This window comes from Pinus tabuliformis, chromosome 5_1 (assembly GCF_031772625.1).
Source record: "Pinus tabuliformis cultivar Carrire ecotype Pingquan chromosome 5_1, CPIR1, whole genome shotgun sequence".
Lineage (NCBI taxonomy): Eukaryota > Viridiplantae > Streptophyta > Pinopsida > Pinales > Pinaceae > Pinus > Pinus tabuliformis.
The window spans coordinates 133,889,223-133,908,198 of record NC_142305.1 but is presented as its reverse complement, the minus strand read 5'-3'; the positions used below and the strand labels follow the sequence as shown (position 1 = coordinate 133,908,198).

Sequence of the window (18,976 nt, the reverse complement as noted above, 5' to 3'; positions counted from 1 at the left end):
GTTTATCTTCAATGATAGGTGCTTTTACTGACACCAAAGGTGGGTCAGTCATATTTTCAACTAGCGATGGACTCGGCAAGAGTTTCTTGTATCCAGGAGGGAGTCGCTGCGGTGATGCAGGACGATTATCAAAGACTCTTTTAGCTTCATCCAGGAAGGGGCAACGGTGGAGGGCATGGTCGCCTTCACACAGTCTGCAGGGAAATTTAGATTTTCCCTTTTGTCAGGTGACTTCGTTTTCACTAGTTGACGATGTACTTTCAACATGATCGTCAGAGGTTGACGACACCGAGTTGTGCAAGCAGGGAGACCAGTGCCTTAGAATCTCTGGGATGCAAGGACAATCTCAGTGATAGTGGTCTTCTTTGCAGATGACACATGGAGATTTAGGTTTGGATGGTGCAGTGCGTGGATTTTCGCTAAATGATGCACGGTTGCCCCTTTTTGCCGTTGGCTCCTTCTTCTTCTTCTCCTTCCCCTTCTTCTTTTTCTCAGTTACTTGGTTTTTAGTTTTACTATCTTCACCAAGCGAAGGGGAAGAAGGAGAGAGAGAGACAAACGAAGTAGAAGGTTGGGGGGGGGACTCTAGTATCATCTAGTTGTTGATTCGATTGTTCAGGAATCACGGTGCTTTGAACGACAAAAGTCGAGAAAAGCCATACCGGCAAGCCAATTGTCAGTCTTGGAAGGGACAATGTGGCCATATGGGGTGCACCAACATCTCCCCAAGAGGGGAAAGGACTAGGATTTCTCCCAAGGGGAAATCCTTGGTTGGTGGACTCCATTTTCTCAACCTAAGACCAATGAGGGAACAGTGATGTTATTCTGATTAAAATAAATTTTAGACGCTTTGACACAACTTGCTTTTTCAATTTTTAAGAGTCGAGAAAAAGATAAAGATGACTCTAGTCGCCTTCGATTTTTAATGAGCATGAAGTGACAAGTGCTCAGATAGACCTTTTCCTTTAAGGAGTCTGAAAAGGAATGAAAGAGACTACTCTGGAAATCTAGACAGAGGGATTACCAAACCAATCGCAAAACTGCAGAATACTTTTTACGGTATGGCAGTCAATCTTCCCGAATGCTGTGTTCAGTGCATTGCGATCGATAGGGTGGCAGACACGGCTTCCTAAGGATAAAGGATATAGCCTATTGTGGTCTCCCAATATATACTCGATGATACGTGGGAGCACAAGTCTGTATTGGCACTTGTCATCTCAAAGAGGAGGAATCACCCAACCTACGATGAAAGCAACAGTTACCAGGCTTTACGACGCTGGAATACGTCTCTAGCCTAGACTTCTAGATGTTGTGCATTAGGTTCCAAAGCGTTTTTATGTTCATTGAATTTATTTTATAGTTGATCTTTCTTAAGAAATTTTTCTTTCAGGTTCACCGCATGATGTAGATATACAATTCCTAAAATGCAATCTAAGATGATAAACAGTCATTTAATCTTCTTTTTGCAATGAAAATCCTAGCTACTAAGGAAAGAGAAATGAAATCTTTTCAACATAGAGCAGAGAGCACACACTAGATACACTGTCCTAAATCACAATCAACAAGCAATCTAAATGCAAATGCACATGCATGTATTTGTTTTCCGCTTTCTTAATGTGTGAATGACAAAAAGAATGCTAAATACAAATCTGAATTATCTCTTCTTTCAAAGCGACAGTACTAACGATTTCTTTTCAAAAAACGACAAGAAGACAAGATGACACTTTGCGATTTTGAATTTAAAACTACTTTTGACACTTCAAATACTTATAAATTCAGATCAAATACAAGAGTAACAGTGTAATTGACCATCAGAAAGAGAAGTATTCTTTTCTTTGACTGAAAACGACACTTGCGACACTTCCAAATTAAAAGACGACAGTTCGATTAAGCTACTTCTTTGTAAAAGATAACTGTAAACGGCGCACAATACATAAAAACATTCACAATTCTTTGTACAATAGAGGTTGGATGATGCAAAGAAATGGGGTTTCAACAGTGGTCTACTGATCACAGACAGCAAAACTCCTGAATAAAACTGAAGACAGTGAAGAAAAAACCAAAATCTGGAGGCAGATTTAGTCTTGTCTGATCATCGCACGTGTAACATAGGGAAACAGGGATGCATCCCACCTACTGAACACGGGAGGTGTGATGCATCTAGATTGCCAAGAAGACAGGGTGTGATGGTTTAGGGACGAGACTTCAACTTGGTTTTTGGTCACATTTTGCAGTTTAGTTCAAGGATTTAAGCCGAGCAAATGATAGTCACTAACTACAAAGTACAGGGGCTGATCTAATGAGGTTACTTAAGCTACCTCTAGGGCACTTAGGATGTTTGCAAGTCAATTGTTCAGTTCATAAACAAACCCGGAGATTGACTGAAGCAGCGTTGATCTACTTTGCACTTGCATAGCAAATGCAGTTCGAAGGCTAGTTGGCTTAACTTCGGGCTCTGTCTGTGGTTTATGAATCAAACAAATAGAGACAAGCAATCAAACTAATCTCTCCCCAGTGGAGTCGCCATTTTGTTACCGGGAAATCTAGTGTCTATGCAGAGCTGCTAGTCCCACTAAGACGGGTAGCTATCTTAGTTACAGCATATTAAAGTTACTTGCTTTTCCTTTATGAGAGAGAGATGAGAAAGAAGCAGAGAGTACCAACCTCAGTCTTCCGCTTGGTTCCTTGCTTGTTTCCTTTCCCCTTTGACAGAATCTCACCACCGCTTCCTTACTTGTCCAGCTTGAAAGAGCACCTGTAGATTCACAGCAGCATAATACCATCAAAGCATAGATATCTTTCATTGTAAATAATATAGGATCATATATATATATTGACCATATAAATGCATATAACAACACAATATTCAAAGATACACAAGAATATGGAGGAAAACTCAAATAGCTTTATTAGTAAAAGTAGTAGAAGAGAGGATTACAACCACTTGGTCTGACCTAGTGCCATCCTCCCAGCTTGAAAGCCCTCTTCACCTCACACAAAGCAAGATCACCCAACAATGTCTTCAAGAAGAAACCAGCAGCACCTCTTTGCAAATTACCAAATTCCAACCCTTGGATCTCTGGGATGAGGGATCCATTTATAGATATTTGCAGCTGGGTGAGTCAGCTTCTGGGATTTTGATTAGTGTCATCTCTTTGATAGTTCTTGGTTCCACTTGGAGATTTCATGATCTCTTACTCATCCTTGGGTGAACTCAGGGAGGAAAGTGTCAAATGAGCAGCTTCTAGAAGATTCTCAGGTTCTCCACTTAGCAAACTGCTTGTGCCATTTGTCTGCTCTCGCTCATCGCACCCTACAGAAGGGCTTTCCAGTATGCATCGCACTTTTTGCATGTGGCAGGTGAGATGCATCGCACCCTTTGCACTGGGCAGTCTATATGGTCCTGCTTTGACCAGTTCTGAGTAGATTTTCATGGAAAACTTCTGGGAGATGATGTAATTAGCTGACCTTGTTCCTTTAGGGTATGAAACAACACTTTTAGGGACTTAAAATCCCTTAGTTTATGGACATATGTGATTGGGGTTGCAGTGCCCAAATATGTCTATAACACAGCTGACAAATGTTCTCACAAAGCCTCTAATAAAGAGAAAATTTGTGAAGTACTGTGATAAGCTAAGGGTGGTGGAGAATCCTTTCCTTGCTAGGAGGGGGTGTTGATGTGAGTAGCATCAAAAGGTCTTATTTAATTGCTTGGTGTCTTAGCATGTGGAAGACATTATTTGTCTCTTCTATTGATTCATGTCTTCTTTCCTATTTAACTTAAGAAAATACAATAATTAAAGTCAATTAATTATTGTGAACTATTGGGTTATTTTCTAAGGATAAATACATTAATTATTTAAGTGACTTAGAAACGATCTTGACCATTGATCTTCAAGATGTTTCTAGAAGGAATATTCAAGAAGTTTCTAGAAGGAAGATTCAAGATGTTTCTAGAAGGAAGATTCAATATATTTCTAGAAGGAATCTTAAAGATGTTTCTAGAAGGAAGATTCAAGATGTTTCCAGAGGGGAGATTCGGATCAAAGATTTGGACTCAATGAAGATTATAAATGGAGGCTAGTGATGGAGGTGAAGATATAACAAAGAGCACAAGTGTGTGAGTGAGTCATCATGAGCGAGAGCGGTTTTCTTTGCAAGGCGAGTGGCTTAGTGACCATTGCATAGAGGAGGAGAAGTGTGAGTGGGTTTGAGAAAATATAGGAGGGCCGAGTTGGAGGAGATTGTAGGGACAAGTTGCAGCAAGGAGATCAAGTTTATCTAGAGGACGCTGAGTTGCTAGAGTTTTGGGGTTTTTCAGTGGCATTAGTGGCAGGGTGTAGATGAAGTTGTTGGAGGGCACAGATCTAATTGCTAGTGCTTAATTTCATCATAGAAATTTCATTTGGAGGCAGATTTCCTTGAGGTCGATTTCCTGAGCCGAATGATTCCGAGGGAGTCGAGTTGCAAGTTCTAGATTGTATTTTTTCTTATATCTTTGTGGGTCAAAACCCCCATATTTTCCAAATAATGAAGTGACAAACAATTGTTTGTAGGTTAATTAACTTTTGCAATATATATTGATCTATCTGGTTTATTTCCGCTACATATTTTTAATTCTAGAAGTTAAAGATACCAATGATTTTATTCTTTGGTGATTCGTTATCATTTGAGTAAATAAATAATAAACTAGAGATAAATTAAATTGTTGTGAGAAACTAAATAATAAACTAGATAAATTAAATTGTCTAGTAGAATATCCATAAAGTTTATAGATCATTAAGATTCAAAGATTTTGTTGAATATAAAACATTTCAGTCTTGCAAATTTAGAGAATTTCCGAGCATTAACACATTATGGTTATTATAACTATAGGAACACGCTTATGTGCCAGATACCATCTCATTAATGAGATTAGTCTCATGACAACCTTGCATTTGTAACATACGTATCTTACTTGACAATGAAAGAAACATGGAACATTTTGGAGTTGGGTATTAAGAGAGTTAATGAATGAAGAAATATTGAGTACATGGATGGAAGCTTTTGGATTTCTGGTATAGCAATACGACTACTCAATTCTAGAATTCACTTAGCTCACTCATGCAAATTGTTTCATAATTTTGAATCTGGTTATATGTTTAAATTCTTATTTATATTGTAATTCTATATATTCGTTGACATGTTTATTTGGTTACAATTATTATTTTTTATTATTATATTGAAGCCAATGCTCCACTTCAAGATTGCCCAAAAACTAACAACATTTATGTCATACTTGGTTGTAAAGCATCTCCTCAACACAACAAGTTTCTTCTCCATTTCTATCAATAGTTTCAACCGTTACACTAACAATGTGACAAGGATCCATAAAGCACTTTGGATGGTCTCATGCTTAAGAATGCATGAGGTTAATTATTACATGTAAGTCTCCATTGTTTTGGTTATGGTGTTCATTATCGAACATGTCACCTCTATTGTCAGCATATTTCTTGCACTTAATATAGAGGCTTTGGTACATGACATTTTGTCTTTGATTTTCAACTTCACTTCTTATTTCCATAACAAAGTGCTCACTTGAAAATCTTTGGTCAAAAATGTTTATATGTGACAATAAACTAGAAAATCATAGAAATATTTCTTATTTTGGATATATATGCTTATTTCCTTATTTATTGTTCCAAATGCACTATATACTACAAGATTTGAAGGAGGTTTCACTACTTGTTCTAAGACGCAACACTTCCTTGTGATTGTCTTTGCTCTTGTAACCAAAGAGGCCTAGCCTTCAAAATTTGTGAGTTGTTGATCCACATACAAGAGATTTTTCACCACCTGTCCAAAACTATTATTGTTAGGCTTGTCATTTATTTATTTCATCCTATCCTAATAACAAGAGGAATGTGAGAGGAAGCATTGGTCAAATTCATCCCTTCTTACACTTGTGGGTAGAAAATTACGTAGTTCATCTCACTTGATTAACACACACTCCACTTCTAGAAGATTTCAAAGTCAAACTTGTGCCAAATAGACTACTGCCAACTAAGTGGAGTAGCCAAAAGTGCTTAGAGTCCAATGGAGTAGCGAAAAGAGCATTATGAGGATCTCCCCCCAATCCCTAATAACATGAGAGACTAATAATTTCACTCTAGAATTCTTTTGTGATTGTGTAGTCAAACCCTCTCAAAGTCAAGTGATCTCTATATGACATCATCAAGCTTTGCATTGATCCCTTCATAGTGATAAACATAGACAAAGATGTCTCTTCTTCTTCACCTCTACTTTCATCTTGTGGTGTATCTAGATCTTATTACTCTCTCTATCTTAGCTCAAATCCCTTTCAAGAATCTTGGATTTCAAATTTCATTTGTGGGAGTTCCCAAGTGGATGGGCCTTGAAGACAAAAGATTATTAATTCAAATATTTTGGTATGTAATGGGCTAGACCAACCCATGCTCAAAAATCCATATTGATAAATTTATTGTTAGCAAGAATTAGCCCACACAAAATTAAGAGCTCCCTATATTATTATTATAAGTAGTGTCCTTGAGATATGGAGATTATTGTTGTTGCATTTGGAAAGGCTTTAATGACCAAAGTATGCTTTAAGTGTGATTTGCATCTTTGGAATTTATAATAAGCCTATTGGGAATGATTTACAAAAAAATGGCACACAACCTATTTTGAGTAGCCAAGGTGTTCCATAAAGTTGGGCACCTTAGATATGAGGATAAAAGAATTAAAGATTTTTGTAGTGAGGCCTCTATCACTCTATGAGTAAGACAAAGTAGAAGAAAGGACATGGTCTTCAAATAAACAACTAAAATGAATTATTTATCGTAAAGATGTCATTAAAAAATAGCAACAATGTGTACAAACATTCAAATTTCATCCCCTTGCAGCAACTATTATTGAATAATTATTATTTCATATGCCCTTATAGTGACTATCATGGAATGATTATTGTTTCATATGATGGCTCTCAATAATTCTCATGGAAATGTTATCAATTCAAGTGGATGTCATGTAACCCTTAAGGCATGGAAACATTGTTGATCTTGAGTTACTTGTATTGCACAGATATTATTTAATTACATTGTTATTCACCTCTAAAAAGGATTGCATAATTTTTAACATTAACCAACATATCTTTGTGTTTATGCCATAGTGATAATTGAACCAATATATCTTTATCTTTATAAACTAGTAATAGTTAAACCAATATATTTTTGTGTTTATACAATAATCACAGTGATACTTAAAAATTTAAAGAAAATCTTCCTTTTCGTTATGCTTACCTAGTTTTATGAAAATAGATACCTACTTCATTACTCTCATAAAAATGAATATTCCCTGGAACATTTACAGAATAGTTTAACTATTTTATAATAATTTGTTTTTTTTAATATATTTTCTTATCAATTTTATTTAACAATTTGAATGTGTATAAACACTTAAAAAAGTTAAAAAGTTTTGTGAGTGTTGAATATCTTTATGCATTTTAAATAACGTAAAAAACTACAATTTCACTATATGACCAAGTAAATTCTAGCAATAAAAAAACATACAACAATAACTATTTACAGATTTCTTCTTGTTTCCTCTATTATGCCCATTATGCATCAAACCTGATATTAAAATTAGTGCTGAAAGGTCAACATGTCTTTGAGGCGTCGTCGAGCCATATGCAGTGGTTGATGATCCTCTGGTGAGCATTTCAAAGGTCTTCTAAGTACTGGTTTGAGTAGACCCTGGTTCTGAAGCACTTTTCTGCAGCAAGGTTGATGATTCTTACTATCTCTTCTCCGTCTCTGAGGTTTCTTCTAGCATTTCTCCGTTATTGCTCGCTTAGATTACATGAATTTTGGCGAACCCATCTTGCAGCGTCAACCCTTGTCACGCACAAATAAGCGAATCATTCATTGGACAAATACAAAACAGCGAATCATTGCACAAATGCACTCGGTGAGTTTACAGACCATAGTGGCCTCCACTCATTCCATTTACACAAAAATCTATAGCAACCCGTGATATAAACCTCAGACTGCAATAGACGAGGGTTTTGAAATTTGCAAACGTTGGGATCAATGGGCATCTCACCTCCGAAATGCCCTGGCAGCCATGGACAGCCTCTTTGAGGTTGCTATTATGGTTTCAAACCACTGCGAAGTGCCCACTTAGACAGTTAAGAAATGCCCCAAAAAAAACAAAGCTGAAGGGCGCCTCATCAGTGCTATTTCACCGCATGCCAGCATCAAAATCAGCACTATTCCTGGTGGTGAAAAGGCCACTCACGCCCGAACCCTTCTTCACGATTCACACTGTGCACAACAAAAACAGAGCACGAAAAACAAGCAAATAATAACTCACTAACAAAACCAGCGTATGCATGCAGACTATATCCCTAAACCCTTATCTACGATTCACACTGTGCAGAACAAAACCAGAGCAGGACAAACAAGCAAGCAATATTTCACTAACAAAACCAGAATATGCATGCAGACTAAAAAGATTTGACTGTTTTAGTACAAGGCTTTATTTCTAATAATAAATAATAATCTAAAAAGTTAAAACCCTCCTCGGCGATTCACACTGCAGAACAAAACCAGACCAGGAAAAACAAGCAAACAATAACTCACTAACAACACCAAAGTATGCATGCAAACTAAAAAGGGTCGACAGTTTTATTACAGGGCCCTATTGGTGTACCAGAACTCTTGTTTGTGGGATAAAGAATTTTTTTTGTCAACATCGAAATTGGTATATAAAAACCTTTGTTTTCGAAAAAAAACCCTCTTCCATTTAACTATTGAAAATTAAATTAAATTTTAAAAAATTTACATAATCTACCCCTTTAAATTTCTATTTGACCATTAAATTAAATTTTAAAAAATTTACATAATCTACACCTTTAAATTTGAACCACATATGGTTAACAATGTAATCCAAATTAGAAATAACCAGAGTTAATAGGTGCAGATGCACGTTCCCAGCCGTGCACACTCGAAAACAGCAAGGCAACCAAGGCAATGACTGGCCTAACCAAATCCCTCTGAGTCGTCACCTTTTAATGCCCCACCAACTACCAGCACGTATTAGCTACCAGCCTGTAGCAACCCACGATACAAACCTCAGACTGCAATACAGAAAGGGGTTTGAAATGTGTAAACGAGGGATCAATAGGCATCTCTACCTCCGAAATGACCTGGCAGCCATAGACAAGGTCATTGAGGTTGCCATTAAGATTCCAAACCATTGTGAAGCGCCCACTAAGACAGATGAGGCAATTACAGAAACACCCCAAGAAAACACTTGAGGCATACTAATCAATGCTATTTCACCGCATTCCGGCATCAAAATCTCCACTACTCCCCCAGAGGTGAAAAGGCCAATCTCACCCTAGAGTAAACCCTTCTCTATTATTCACAATATGCTGAACAAAACCAAAGCAGGAGCATGCAGGTAGACTAAAAGGGGGTTTGACGGTTGCCGTCTAAAGTTGTATTTGTAATAATAAATAATAATTTAAAGTTTTATTTATAATAATAAATAATAATTTAATTTTAAGGTTATAACTAAGTTAGCCACGAAAGTGGTATATCAGTCTTCTTGCTGTATAAAGTTGTATGTGTAATAATAAATAATAATTTAAAATTTTATTTATAATAATAAATAATAATTTAATTTTAAGGTTATAACTAAGCTAAACACTAAATTGGTTGGTGTATCAGTTTTCTTGCGATATAAAGTTTTATATGTAATAATAAATAATAATTTAAAATTTTATTTATAATAATAAATAAAATTTAATTTTAAGGTTATAACCATTATAACCAAGTCAGACACGTAATTGGTGTATCAGTTTTCTTGTTTGTGAGACAAAAAATTTCTTTTGCATATCAATTTGACTGCCAAGCCACACACCAAATTAGTATAGAGACCTCTTTATTTGTGAAATAAAAAAAAAAAAAAATTCATACAGCAATTTCACTATTAAAATCTACAAAAATATACATACTCTATCTCTTTGAATTTGAAAATATAAACTTTTAAAAAATACACATATTCTTAACCATATAATCCAACATAAAAATAACCATGTGATATGCAAGTGATATACATTCCCACTGCCAGGAGAACAAATAGGGATGCACACTCCAAAACATCAAAGTAATGACTGGCCTAAACAAATCCACTCGGATGTGTGCCAAATCACCACCTTTTATACCCCTCCAATTACCAGCGTGCATTCCCTAAATTGGTGGCATCCCCCTCATCCACAGCGGTACAGTTGACTGGGAAATCTAAGTGCCCAACTAACAACCACTCTTAAGGGTACTACGCTACTGGTCCCCCTCCCCTAATCCTCTCAAATGATCAGCTATATATTGCTAAGGCACACCACACAATTTTTAAACCAACCGACTAAAGATAAAGTGAAATCAAGCAAGGGCATATGTAAACACCCATCTAATAGTCGAAGTATTTAGGCAACAATTCTGTTTTAGACTGGTACAGGGATCCAAACAAATCCTTTGAGAACGCTTCGATTGTATATAGAAGGCTCTTACAAAAGCTTTCCCTTCTGTCGGAAGCTGAGTTGTTTGGAGGATTGGGAATGGACGATCCATTTGTATCGGAGTCGACTCTTGGCCAGGTGCGGGTGGATTTTACAGCATTTCTCAGAATTGCATTAGACTTCCGCATAAAGCAAGGATCTACGTCTCAGCCGATGCCAAATCTCCTTTTGACGTTGCTTGGGAAACCGGGCTTGGAAATTATTGAGTTGAGCCGCCAAAGTATAATTTGCAAAAATATAATGGCAAATAAACAAACCGGGCTGGGAAATTATTGAGTTGAGCCGCCAAAGTATAATTTGCAAAAATATAATGGCAAATAAACAAACCGGGCTGGGAAATTATTGAGTTGAGCCGCCAAAGTATAATTTGCAAAAAAAAAATAATGGCAAATAAACAAGATAACAGAATAATAAAATGTAAAGATTGACAGAGTGTTTTATAAACATCATAGGGCACCGGGCAATGGTAATCAGTATTTTTATTATTCAAGAGAGATTTACAACAGGCATACATTATCCAACTATTCAATCCATTTTCCATTTGTTTTATCTTTTATGTTTTTCATCTTACCTCTATAAATTTACATGGATAAATAAAAACCTGTCAGATTTTTCTAAATCTATCTACAATTTTTAAAGTAGTTACATAAAAAAAGTTTTACATAAAACAAAAAAATTCCTTTTATAAATGTTTTTTTCAAAAACTTAGATTAGAAAAAACAAACTAAGCCGAAAAAAACCATCTTAACTCTTACCCCAAAAATATAGAGAAATAATTAAAAGCTTCTAACAAAATTCCATAATTAATCTATCTCTCCCGGAACCAGAGACTTCAGAATGGAGTGTGTATATCAGATTGTTGGTTTCTTCCCTTATCCGTCTTGTACATGAATCCAGACCGGTTGATCTGGTCAAAAACCCATCCTCCGCTGAATACACCGCAAATCTGGATTATAAAGCTTATTTTGATAATAATCTTGTACCCAGAAATGGTGGTGCTTCTTCATTTGGAAACATTATTGTCCACTTAAATTCAAATTGACTCTTTGGTTAGCCCTGAGCAAGAAATTGTTCATGTGGTACATTCTTTCTAAAGGAGGGTGGTCTGGTCCCCACTGTTGTGTTCTCTGCAAAACTGAAAGTGAAACTTTCTCTCACATATTTATATTTTATTTTTTCAGAGTTTAGGTTTTTATGAGATGAGTAATAAGATACTTCCAGATCTATCGCATTATGTTTTTGAGTCATGTTTCGAGTCAACAGGTGTCTTGATGATGAACCACACTTGTTGGCTCAAAAAATCGGATCAAAAACATAGTGTGATGGATCAAATCCAACAGTGTTTTATCGATATTTATATCTCCCTCATATACACAATCGATATTTATATCTCACCCATATACACAAAGAACATGGAACTCACTAGCCCGGGTATTTAATCCTTCTTCAGCGTGCTGGAATAATCTATCCCTTGAAGATTGTACTAGGGAATGGAAAGAGGACGATTATGTTCAAAGCTTCAAGGCACTCCCTACTATTTTTGTGCACAACATTTGGTGGGCTCATAATCAGGTTACCTTCCACAATAAACACATTCCTCCTGAGATCACAAGCGGAATCATAGAGAAGATGGGTAAAGATGTTAATTTTGGCAGCTCAAAAACAATTTCCTCCTTTGGACCATCTTCCTAATGGAAGGAAGACCCTTACTAGCCTTTGGCAGAAGTTAATTTGGTTAAGGAAAAATATATTTTAATATGGAAACCCACGTGCAAAAAAATGACAGGTTGACCCAAAAGGAAATTGGACATTCTTGGATGGCTATAAATACAAGTCAAGTGACCCTCATTTGAAGGTCATAAATCATTCTTCTTTCTTTGGTTTGGCTCGCACAGATCTGAAATTGGTTTGCAGGGAAATTCATTCGCAAAACTCTGATATTGCAGGGCCTAAGCTCGCACATACGGATTAGGGTTTTTGGGGACATTGGATACTTTCCACTGCAACCGCATGCATGCAAGCTTCTGCATGTGGCTGGAATGTTTCAGCTGCACGCATATCTCTCTCTGTGCAATTGGAAACTAGGGTTGCATTTGACAGTTGACCGTAGATTTCGACAACTGACCGCAAATGTTGATAGGTGACTGCAAGCTTCTGAGTCGTGATTTTGATTAGTATTAGTATTGGGTTCATTTTGGGGATATTGTTTGATTGGTTTTGCTGAATAGTCTTGTGAATAAAGAAATTGATCATTGTACTCTCTCTTTGTTGAAACATTCAATGACAATCTAATAAGAAGAAGAATTTGAAAGGGTTTTCCCCCTGTGGAGTTTTGCCCTGGTCTCCGACCAATCCTGGTGTCTCTATGTGCAAATGTTTTTCTTCTATTGTTCTTTTATTTTCTGCTGCATTGATGATAACGATATTATTCTTTTTGTATAATTGCATATATTGTTAATGATGTTGTGATATTGTGAAGTGAATTAAATATGTAAATAATGAAATGCAATTATCTATAGAAAAAACAATATAAACCTACAAAAATTAACAAAAGAATTCTACATCGATACAAAGAGAAAGAAATTTTATGTGCTGGTAATGCCAGATCTAAATAGAAAGATCAAAAAACAATATAAACCTAAAAAAAAATAACAAAAGAATTCTACATCGATACAAAGAGAGAAATTTTATGTGCTGGTAATGCCAGATCTAGATAGAGAGATTCCTTTCTACATCGATACACAGAGAGAAAAGAGAGAAATTTTATGCGCTGGTAATGCCAAATCTGGATAGAGAGATTCCTTGGGGCCTCTTCGATGGTGCCAGCCAGCACTGAGATGTGGTGTAGGAAGAGTTCTTTATATCAACCAACATCATCATTATCTTCTCCGGTATGCTCCGGGACGTGGTTCAAACACTAAAGCTGAATTTATAAGTTTATGGGTCCTTTTGGACACTGCTAGACATTTTGGTTCCAGCAAAGCTGGAGATTCGAAGCTCGTCATTGACTGGGAAAATAATAATGCAGGGGTTAATGTTCCAAACATAAGCATATTCTTCTCAGGGAGATCTCTACAGAAATGGGGCTGTCTGAATGGAGTCAATGGATATCTTATACTCACATATACAGAGAGTTGAACCAGCAAGCAGGCAAACTTTCTAAAGAGGCATTACAATTTCCAGCGGTATTATTTCGTCAATATGAATTATGGGGTGATCCAGAAATAAATAAAATAATATTCCACTTATAAGTTTTCCAAAAATTCAGTCTTTTATGATAGAAAAAATGAACCGAGGTAAAATGTTGCTTAACTTTGTTTTCAGTTTTTGCAGTTTATTTATTAATAAAGCTTTAAAGCTTTATTGAACCAGTCCCTTGGGACTGCACAATGTATATTTCGATATGAAATATAAGTTTTTTTCTTTCTGGAAAAAAACACCCAAACACACATCTAACACCAGATTCCAAGACATAGGAACATAAAATACCAAATATTTTATTATTTGTTGAAATCAGTAACAAAGAAGAATAATTTTGTTTATTCCATATGTAAATTTGTAAACCTAACATGATATAAATACAAAATGAAATCGAAACCCAGATAGAATGAAGAACTGTACAAACAGTGTACATAATTTGGTATGTTAAAACACAAAATATCAAATATTTTAGTATCTCATGATATCAGTAATTTAGAATACATTTGATAGAAGCACGAAGTGAAATAAAATTCCAAAATGGAATTAATCATTGTAAATACAATACAGAATTTGGCATTACACAAATGTACATAAAATACGAAGCGGTGAAAAACTGCACATTAAGATAGAGATTTTTGAGAGAATAAAGATAGTCCTGGATATAAAAACAGTCTATTTTCCTGCTATGGCATTCCTCAGTGCTCACTTAAGAATGCTAATTATAATAATACTCTAGGGCCAAAAATTCAATGAACCATGTGCCCTAAATACATAATTAATGATGATGCCTCATCTCCTTGCTTGTCCAGCCTATGTATTTATTAATTAATTTATGCATTTCCACTTCCGTTGTAAGTAGTCCTGGATATAAAAACAGTCTATTTTCCTGCTATGGCATTCCTCAGTGCTCACTTAAGAATGCTAATTATAATAATACTCTAGGGCCAAAAATTCAATGAACCATGTGCCCTAAATACATAATTAATGATGATGCCTCATCTTCTCCTTGCTTGTCCAGCCTATGTATTTATTAATTAGTTTATGCATTTCCACTTCCGTTGTAATAACAAATATTTTCTACTTGCTGAAGATAAATTATAGAAAATACTAACATCATAAAGGTTTTGCAGTGCTGCACAGGGCATGCACCCTATGCAACTACCCAATGGTTGACGTAGTTTCCTCCACGGAAAACGCATCTACACAAGTACTTTCCAGGTACGGCATTCTCCAGGAAATGGATGGATAAAGCCTTAGCCCGCCTTCGTTCGAAACACCCTTCACTTTCTACAATGCAAAAAGCCATCAATAATCAATATGAAAGTGCTGCCATAGCAGAGTTTATACTTGGCTACATTGCTTGAGTTTTGAATCAATTTCCACATTATGTGACAGGAAATGTCACCTATTTTGAATTCCTAACTATGATTAATCAACAATTCAGAATCAGCTCACTAGAGTTCGGGAAATTACCATCAATGGAAGTGTCTATAAAAAAAGTAAATGTGATTGTAATGAGGTTGTGACCCCTTGCAACATTCTTTGGAGCACCTTGTAATAACCGCTCTGAAATATAACGAGATTAGAATGGCAACCCTTCTGTCATTTCTCAGAGCACCTTTCTGCCTCCTGGAACTGTACTTTCGTTACAGAAGCCACTATTTACTGCTGAATATATCACATGGTCAGTGTCAAACCTTTTTTAAGATCTTATGGAATAGTTTCTTAGCCTCTTTGGGAATACTTTCCTTGCATAATCCATCCATGAGGGTGGTATATGTAATACTATTAGGGACATGACCGCTATCATTCATCTGTTGAAATAATTTTATTGCCTCCCTAAATTTACTAGCATGACAGAGTCCACCTATCAATGTGTTGTATGTAACAACATCAGGGCTTAGACCCTGCTTTGGAATCTCATGGAAGATCAGTTGAGCTGCCTCTATTTTGCGAAGCTTGCAGAACCCATCTATTAATGTATTATAGGTAACTACGTTAGGCTCGCAACCTTTCTTCAACATGTCTTGAAAGAGTTCCCTGGCCTTCTCCATGTTACCCACTTTGCAAAACCCATTTATAAGTGTATTGTATGTAATTTCGTTAGGCTCAAGGCCTATTTGCACCATAACATCTAACAGTCCGTGAGCTTGTTCTTGCTTGCCTTCTTTGCAGAGGCCATGAATAAAAGCATTGTATGTGATCACATCGGGAGTATACCCCTTATCCAACATCTCATTAAGCATTTTGGTGGCCTCTTGCAACTGTCCTTCCTTGCAGAGTCCATCTATTATTACAGTATAGGTGACTGGGCCAGGCCTGCAACCTTTCTCCAACATGTCTGGAAGAAGCTCTCTGGCCTTCTCCACATTACCCGCCTTGCAAAACCCATTTATAAGCATATTGTATGTGATTTCATTAGGCTGGTGGCCTATTTGCATCATAACATCTAACAGCCCGAGAGCTTGTTGAAGCTTGCCTTTTTTGCAGAGACCATCAATAAAAGCATTGTATGTGATCACATTGGGGGTATACCCCTTATCCAACATCTCATGAAGCATTTCGGTGGCCTCTTGCAATTGTCCGTCCTTGCAGAATTTATCTATTAATGCATTATAGATAACCACATCAGCCCTGTAACCTTTCTCCAACATGTTCCGGAGGAGCTCCCTGGCCTTCTCCAGATTACCCACCTTGCAAAATCGATTTATCAGTGTAGTGTATGTTATTTCATCAGGTTGATGGCCTGTTTGCACCATAACATCTAACAGCCCAAGAGCTTGTTCAAGCTTGCCTTCTTTGCAGAGACCATCAATAAAAACATTGTACGTGATCACATTGGGAGTACACCCATTATCCAACATCTCATGAAACATTTTGGTGGCCTCTTGCAATTGTCCTTCCTTGCAGAATCTATCTATAAATGCAGTATAGATAACTACGTCAGCGCTGCAACCTTTCTTCAACATGCATTGAAGGAGCTCCTTCGCCTTCTCTACATTACCCACCTTGCAAAACCTATTTATGAGTGGACTGTATGCGATTCCATCAGGTTGATGGCCCATTTGCACCATAACATCTAATAGCGCAATAGCTTGTTGAAGTTTGCCTTCTTTGCAGAAAACCTGAATAAATGCATTGCATGTGATCACATTTGGAGTGTAGCCCTTGTTCAGCATCTCGTTTAGCATCATGGTGGCATCATGCAACCGCCCTTCCTTGCAGAGACTATCAATAAACACATTGAATGTGACAACATCAGGACATATGTTTCTGTTGGGCATTTCATAGAAGAGCTTTCTAGCCTCCTCCAACTTGCCTTCCTTGCAAAGACCATCGATCAGAGTATTGTATGTAATGACATTGGGATTATAACCATTTTGTAGCATCTCATACAGTAGTCTCTTGGCCTCTTGAAGCTTACCTTCTTTGCATAGTCCATCCATAAGGGTGCTCAGTGTGATTGTGTTAGGCTCATGACCTTTCTGCAGCATAACAGCCAACAACCCGAATGCCTCGTGGGTTTTCCCTGTCTTGCAGAGGCCATCTATTAGGGTATTATACGTAACAACATTAGTAACTTGTTCTTTGCCTACTATTTGATTGAAAAGGTTGACAGCCTCCTCTATTCTGCCCTCCCTGCAAAACCCTTTCATGAGGGTGTTGAAGGTAAAGACATCTGGAACATACCCATTTGCTTCCATTTCATCAAACACTTTGAATGCATAATCCATGCTACCTGTTTGGCAGTGGCAATTGATAACAATATTTAAAATTGCGACATCTGGAACAATACCTGCTTCAATCATAACTCTGTAAACAGAGAATGCTAGCTCATGTCGATTCCCTCGGGCTAGGTTACTCAACAAAATGGCGCACGTCGTGAGAGACGGAATGGATTCAGCTGAAAGAAGGATATGGTTGAAGGTCTCCACCGCCTCTGGAAGCCTGTTGGTGTAACACAATCTTCTAATGCGCTTCTCTGCATTGCCATGGGAATTGTAAGAGGAGTGTGCTGTGCCAGAGTATGAGAATCTTTTGACAGGGAAAATGATATGGGCGTTATGCTTATTGTTGTTGCTATTTGGGGAATGATGAGGAGGCGGATGAGGAATAACAGGAAGTGAAATCCTTGAAACGGAAAGCATCGTGAGCAGATTCAGATGGAGATTGAGAATAGTTGGAGTCTATCTGTATGCAACGGCTCTCAAGACTTAAACTGGAACCTGTTGCTCTAATCCTGTGTAAGTATATCTTGTGCTCTATCAACGGCACATATCTTCAGTCACTCATTCGTTGGTGTCCTCTCCGCTCAATAAAGTTGTTTGCAACGACAAATCTTTATCTGGATAGATAAACTTAGAACCCATGGTGGAGTTAGGTTATGTCAACCATTATGGTTAACATTTGTGGTTTTGGGCACCTAGTATTGGTTACTCATGGTATTACATGTAGTTGAAACCCTTAAAAGGCTTGTGTACTCTTTATTGTAGGAAGCCATGGTTGCGGAGTGAAAGGTTAGGTTGTTGGCCAGCTTGGTTGTGTTTTAGCTAAGGACAATAATAAATCTATTGTTGGTTGGTTTTTTTCCCAATTGGGGTTTTCCAGATAATCATGGTGTACATGGTTTGAATGTGTGTTTCTTAATTGTTATATTTATTTCTCTTGAACCCTAACAAGTGGTATTAGAGCTCTGGTTGGCAAGGGCCCTGGCTAGCTGTTCGAAATGTTCCCATCGACGAAGTAGTGGTGCTGGTTGAAGCAATAGCTCGTTGCACAAACCAAAAGTGTCCGTTGAGTGATGGTTCGATGAGGAGCAAGAAGAAAATGAAGTCTGAAGCCTTTGCCAAGGCCTGGGAATATTTTTTGGAAGTTTAAATTAAATTTTGAAAGTTTAAATTAGATTTTGAGGCCGTGGTGGAGGCGTGCACCCTGGACTAAAACGCCCTGCTAGAGATATCGACGAAAGACAAGGAAAAGTCAGCAAAGATCTGCACTTCAAAATTTAGTGTTGAATAGCGAAGGGTAAGTAAGTCTGACATGAGAATAGAAAAATAGTTTTGCAGTAACATTGGGTTATTGCTAGTTCGAGTTATGGGCGACGAAAAGTCATTCCTCGTGATGTTGAGTTATGGGCGAGGAAAAGTTGTTTCTCATGATGCCTCTGAGTCGAGTCCTTTGGGGAGTGCTGCGTGG

The 18,976-nt window shown here is 37.1% G+C and overlaps 1 protein-coding gene across 1 annotated transcript; it reads right to left on the bottom strand.

Annotated features, from left to right (window-relative positions):
• Positions 1–14,442: 14,442 nt before the first annotated feature.
• LOC149163789 (uncharacterized) lies at positions 14,443–18,093 on the bottom strand. The gene is made up of 2 exons (XM_089431863.1): positions 15,254–18,093; positions 14,443–15,067 (listed from the first exon to the last, which is right to left on the bottom strand). The coding sequence occupies exon 1, from the start codon at positions 17,926–17,928 to the stop codon at positions 15,472–15,474; it is 2,457 nt and encodes an 818-aa protein (XP_089287989.1). The 5' UTR covers positions 17,929–18,093; the 3' UTR covers positions 14,443–15,067; positions 15,254–15,471.
• Between the last annotated feature and the right edge of the window lie 883 nt (positions 18,094–18,976).

Bases quoted from the DNA above. Each gene is read 5' to 3' on its own strand.
- LOC149163789 (XM_089431863.1), bottom strand. From the start codon at position 17,928: ATGCTTTCCGTTTCAAGGATTTCACTTCCTGTTATTCCTCATCCGCCT.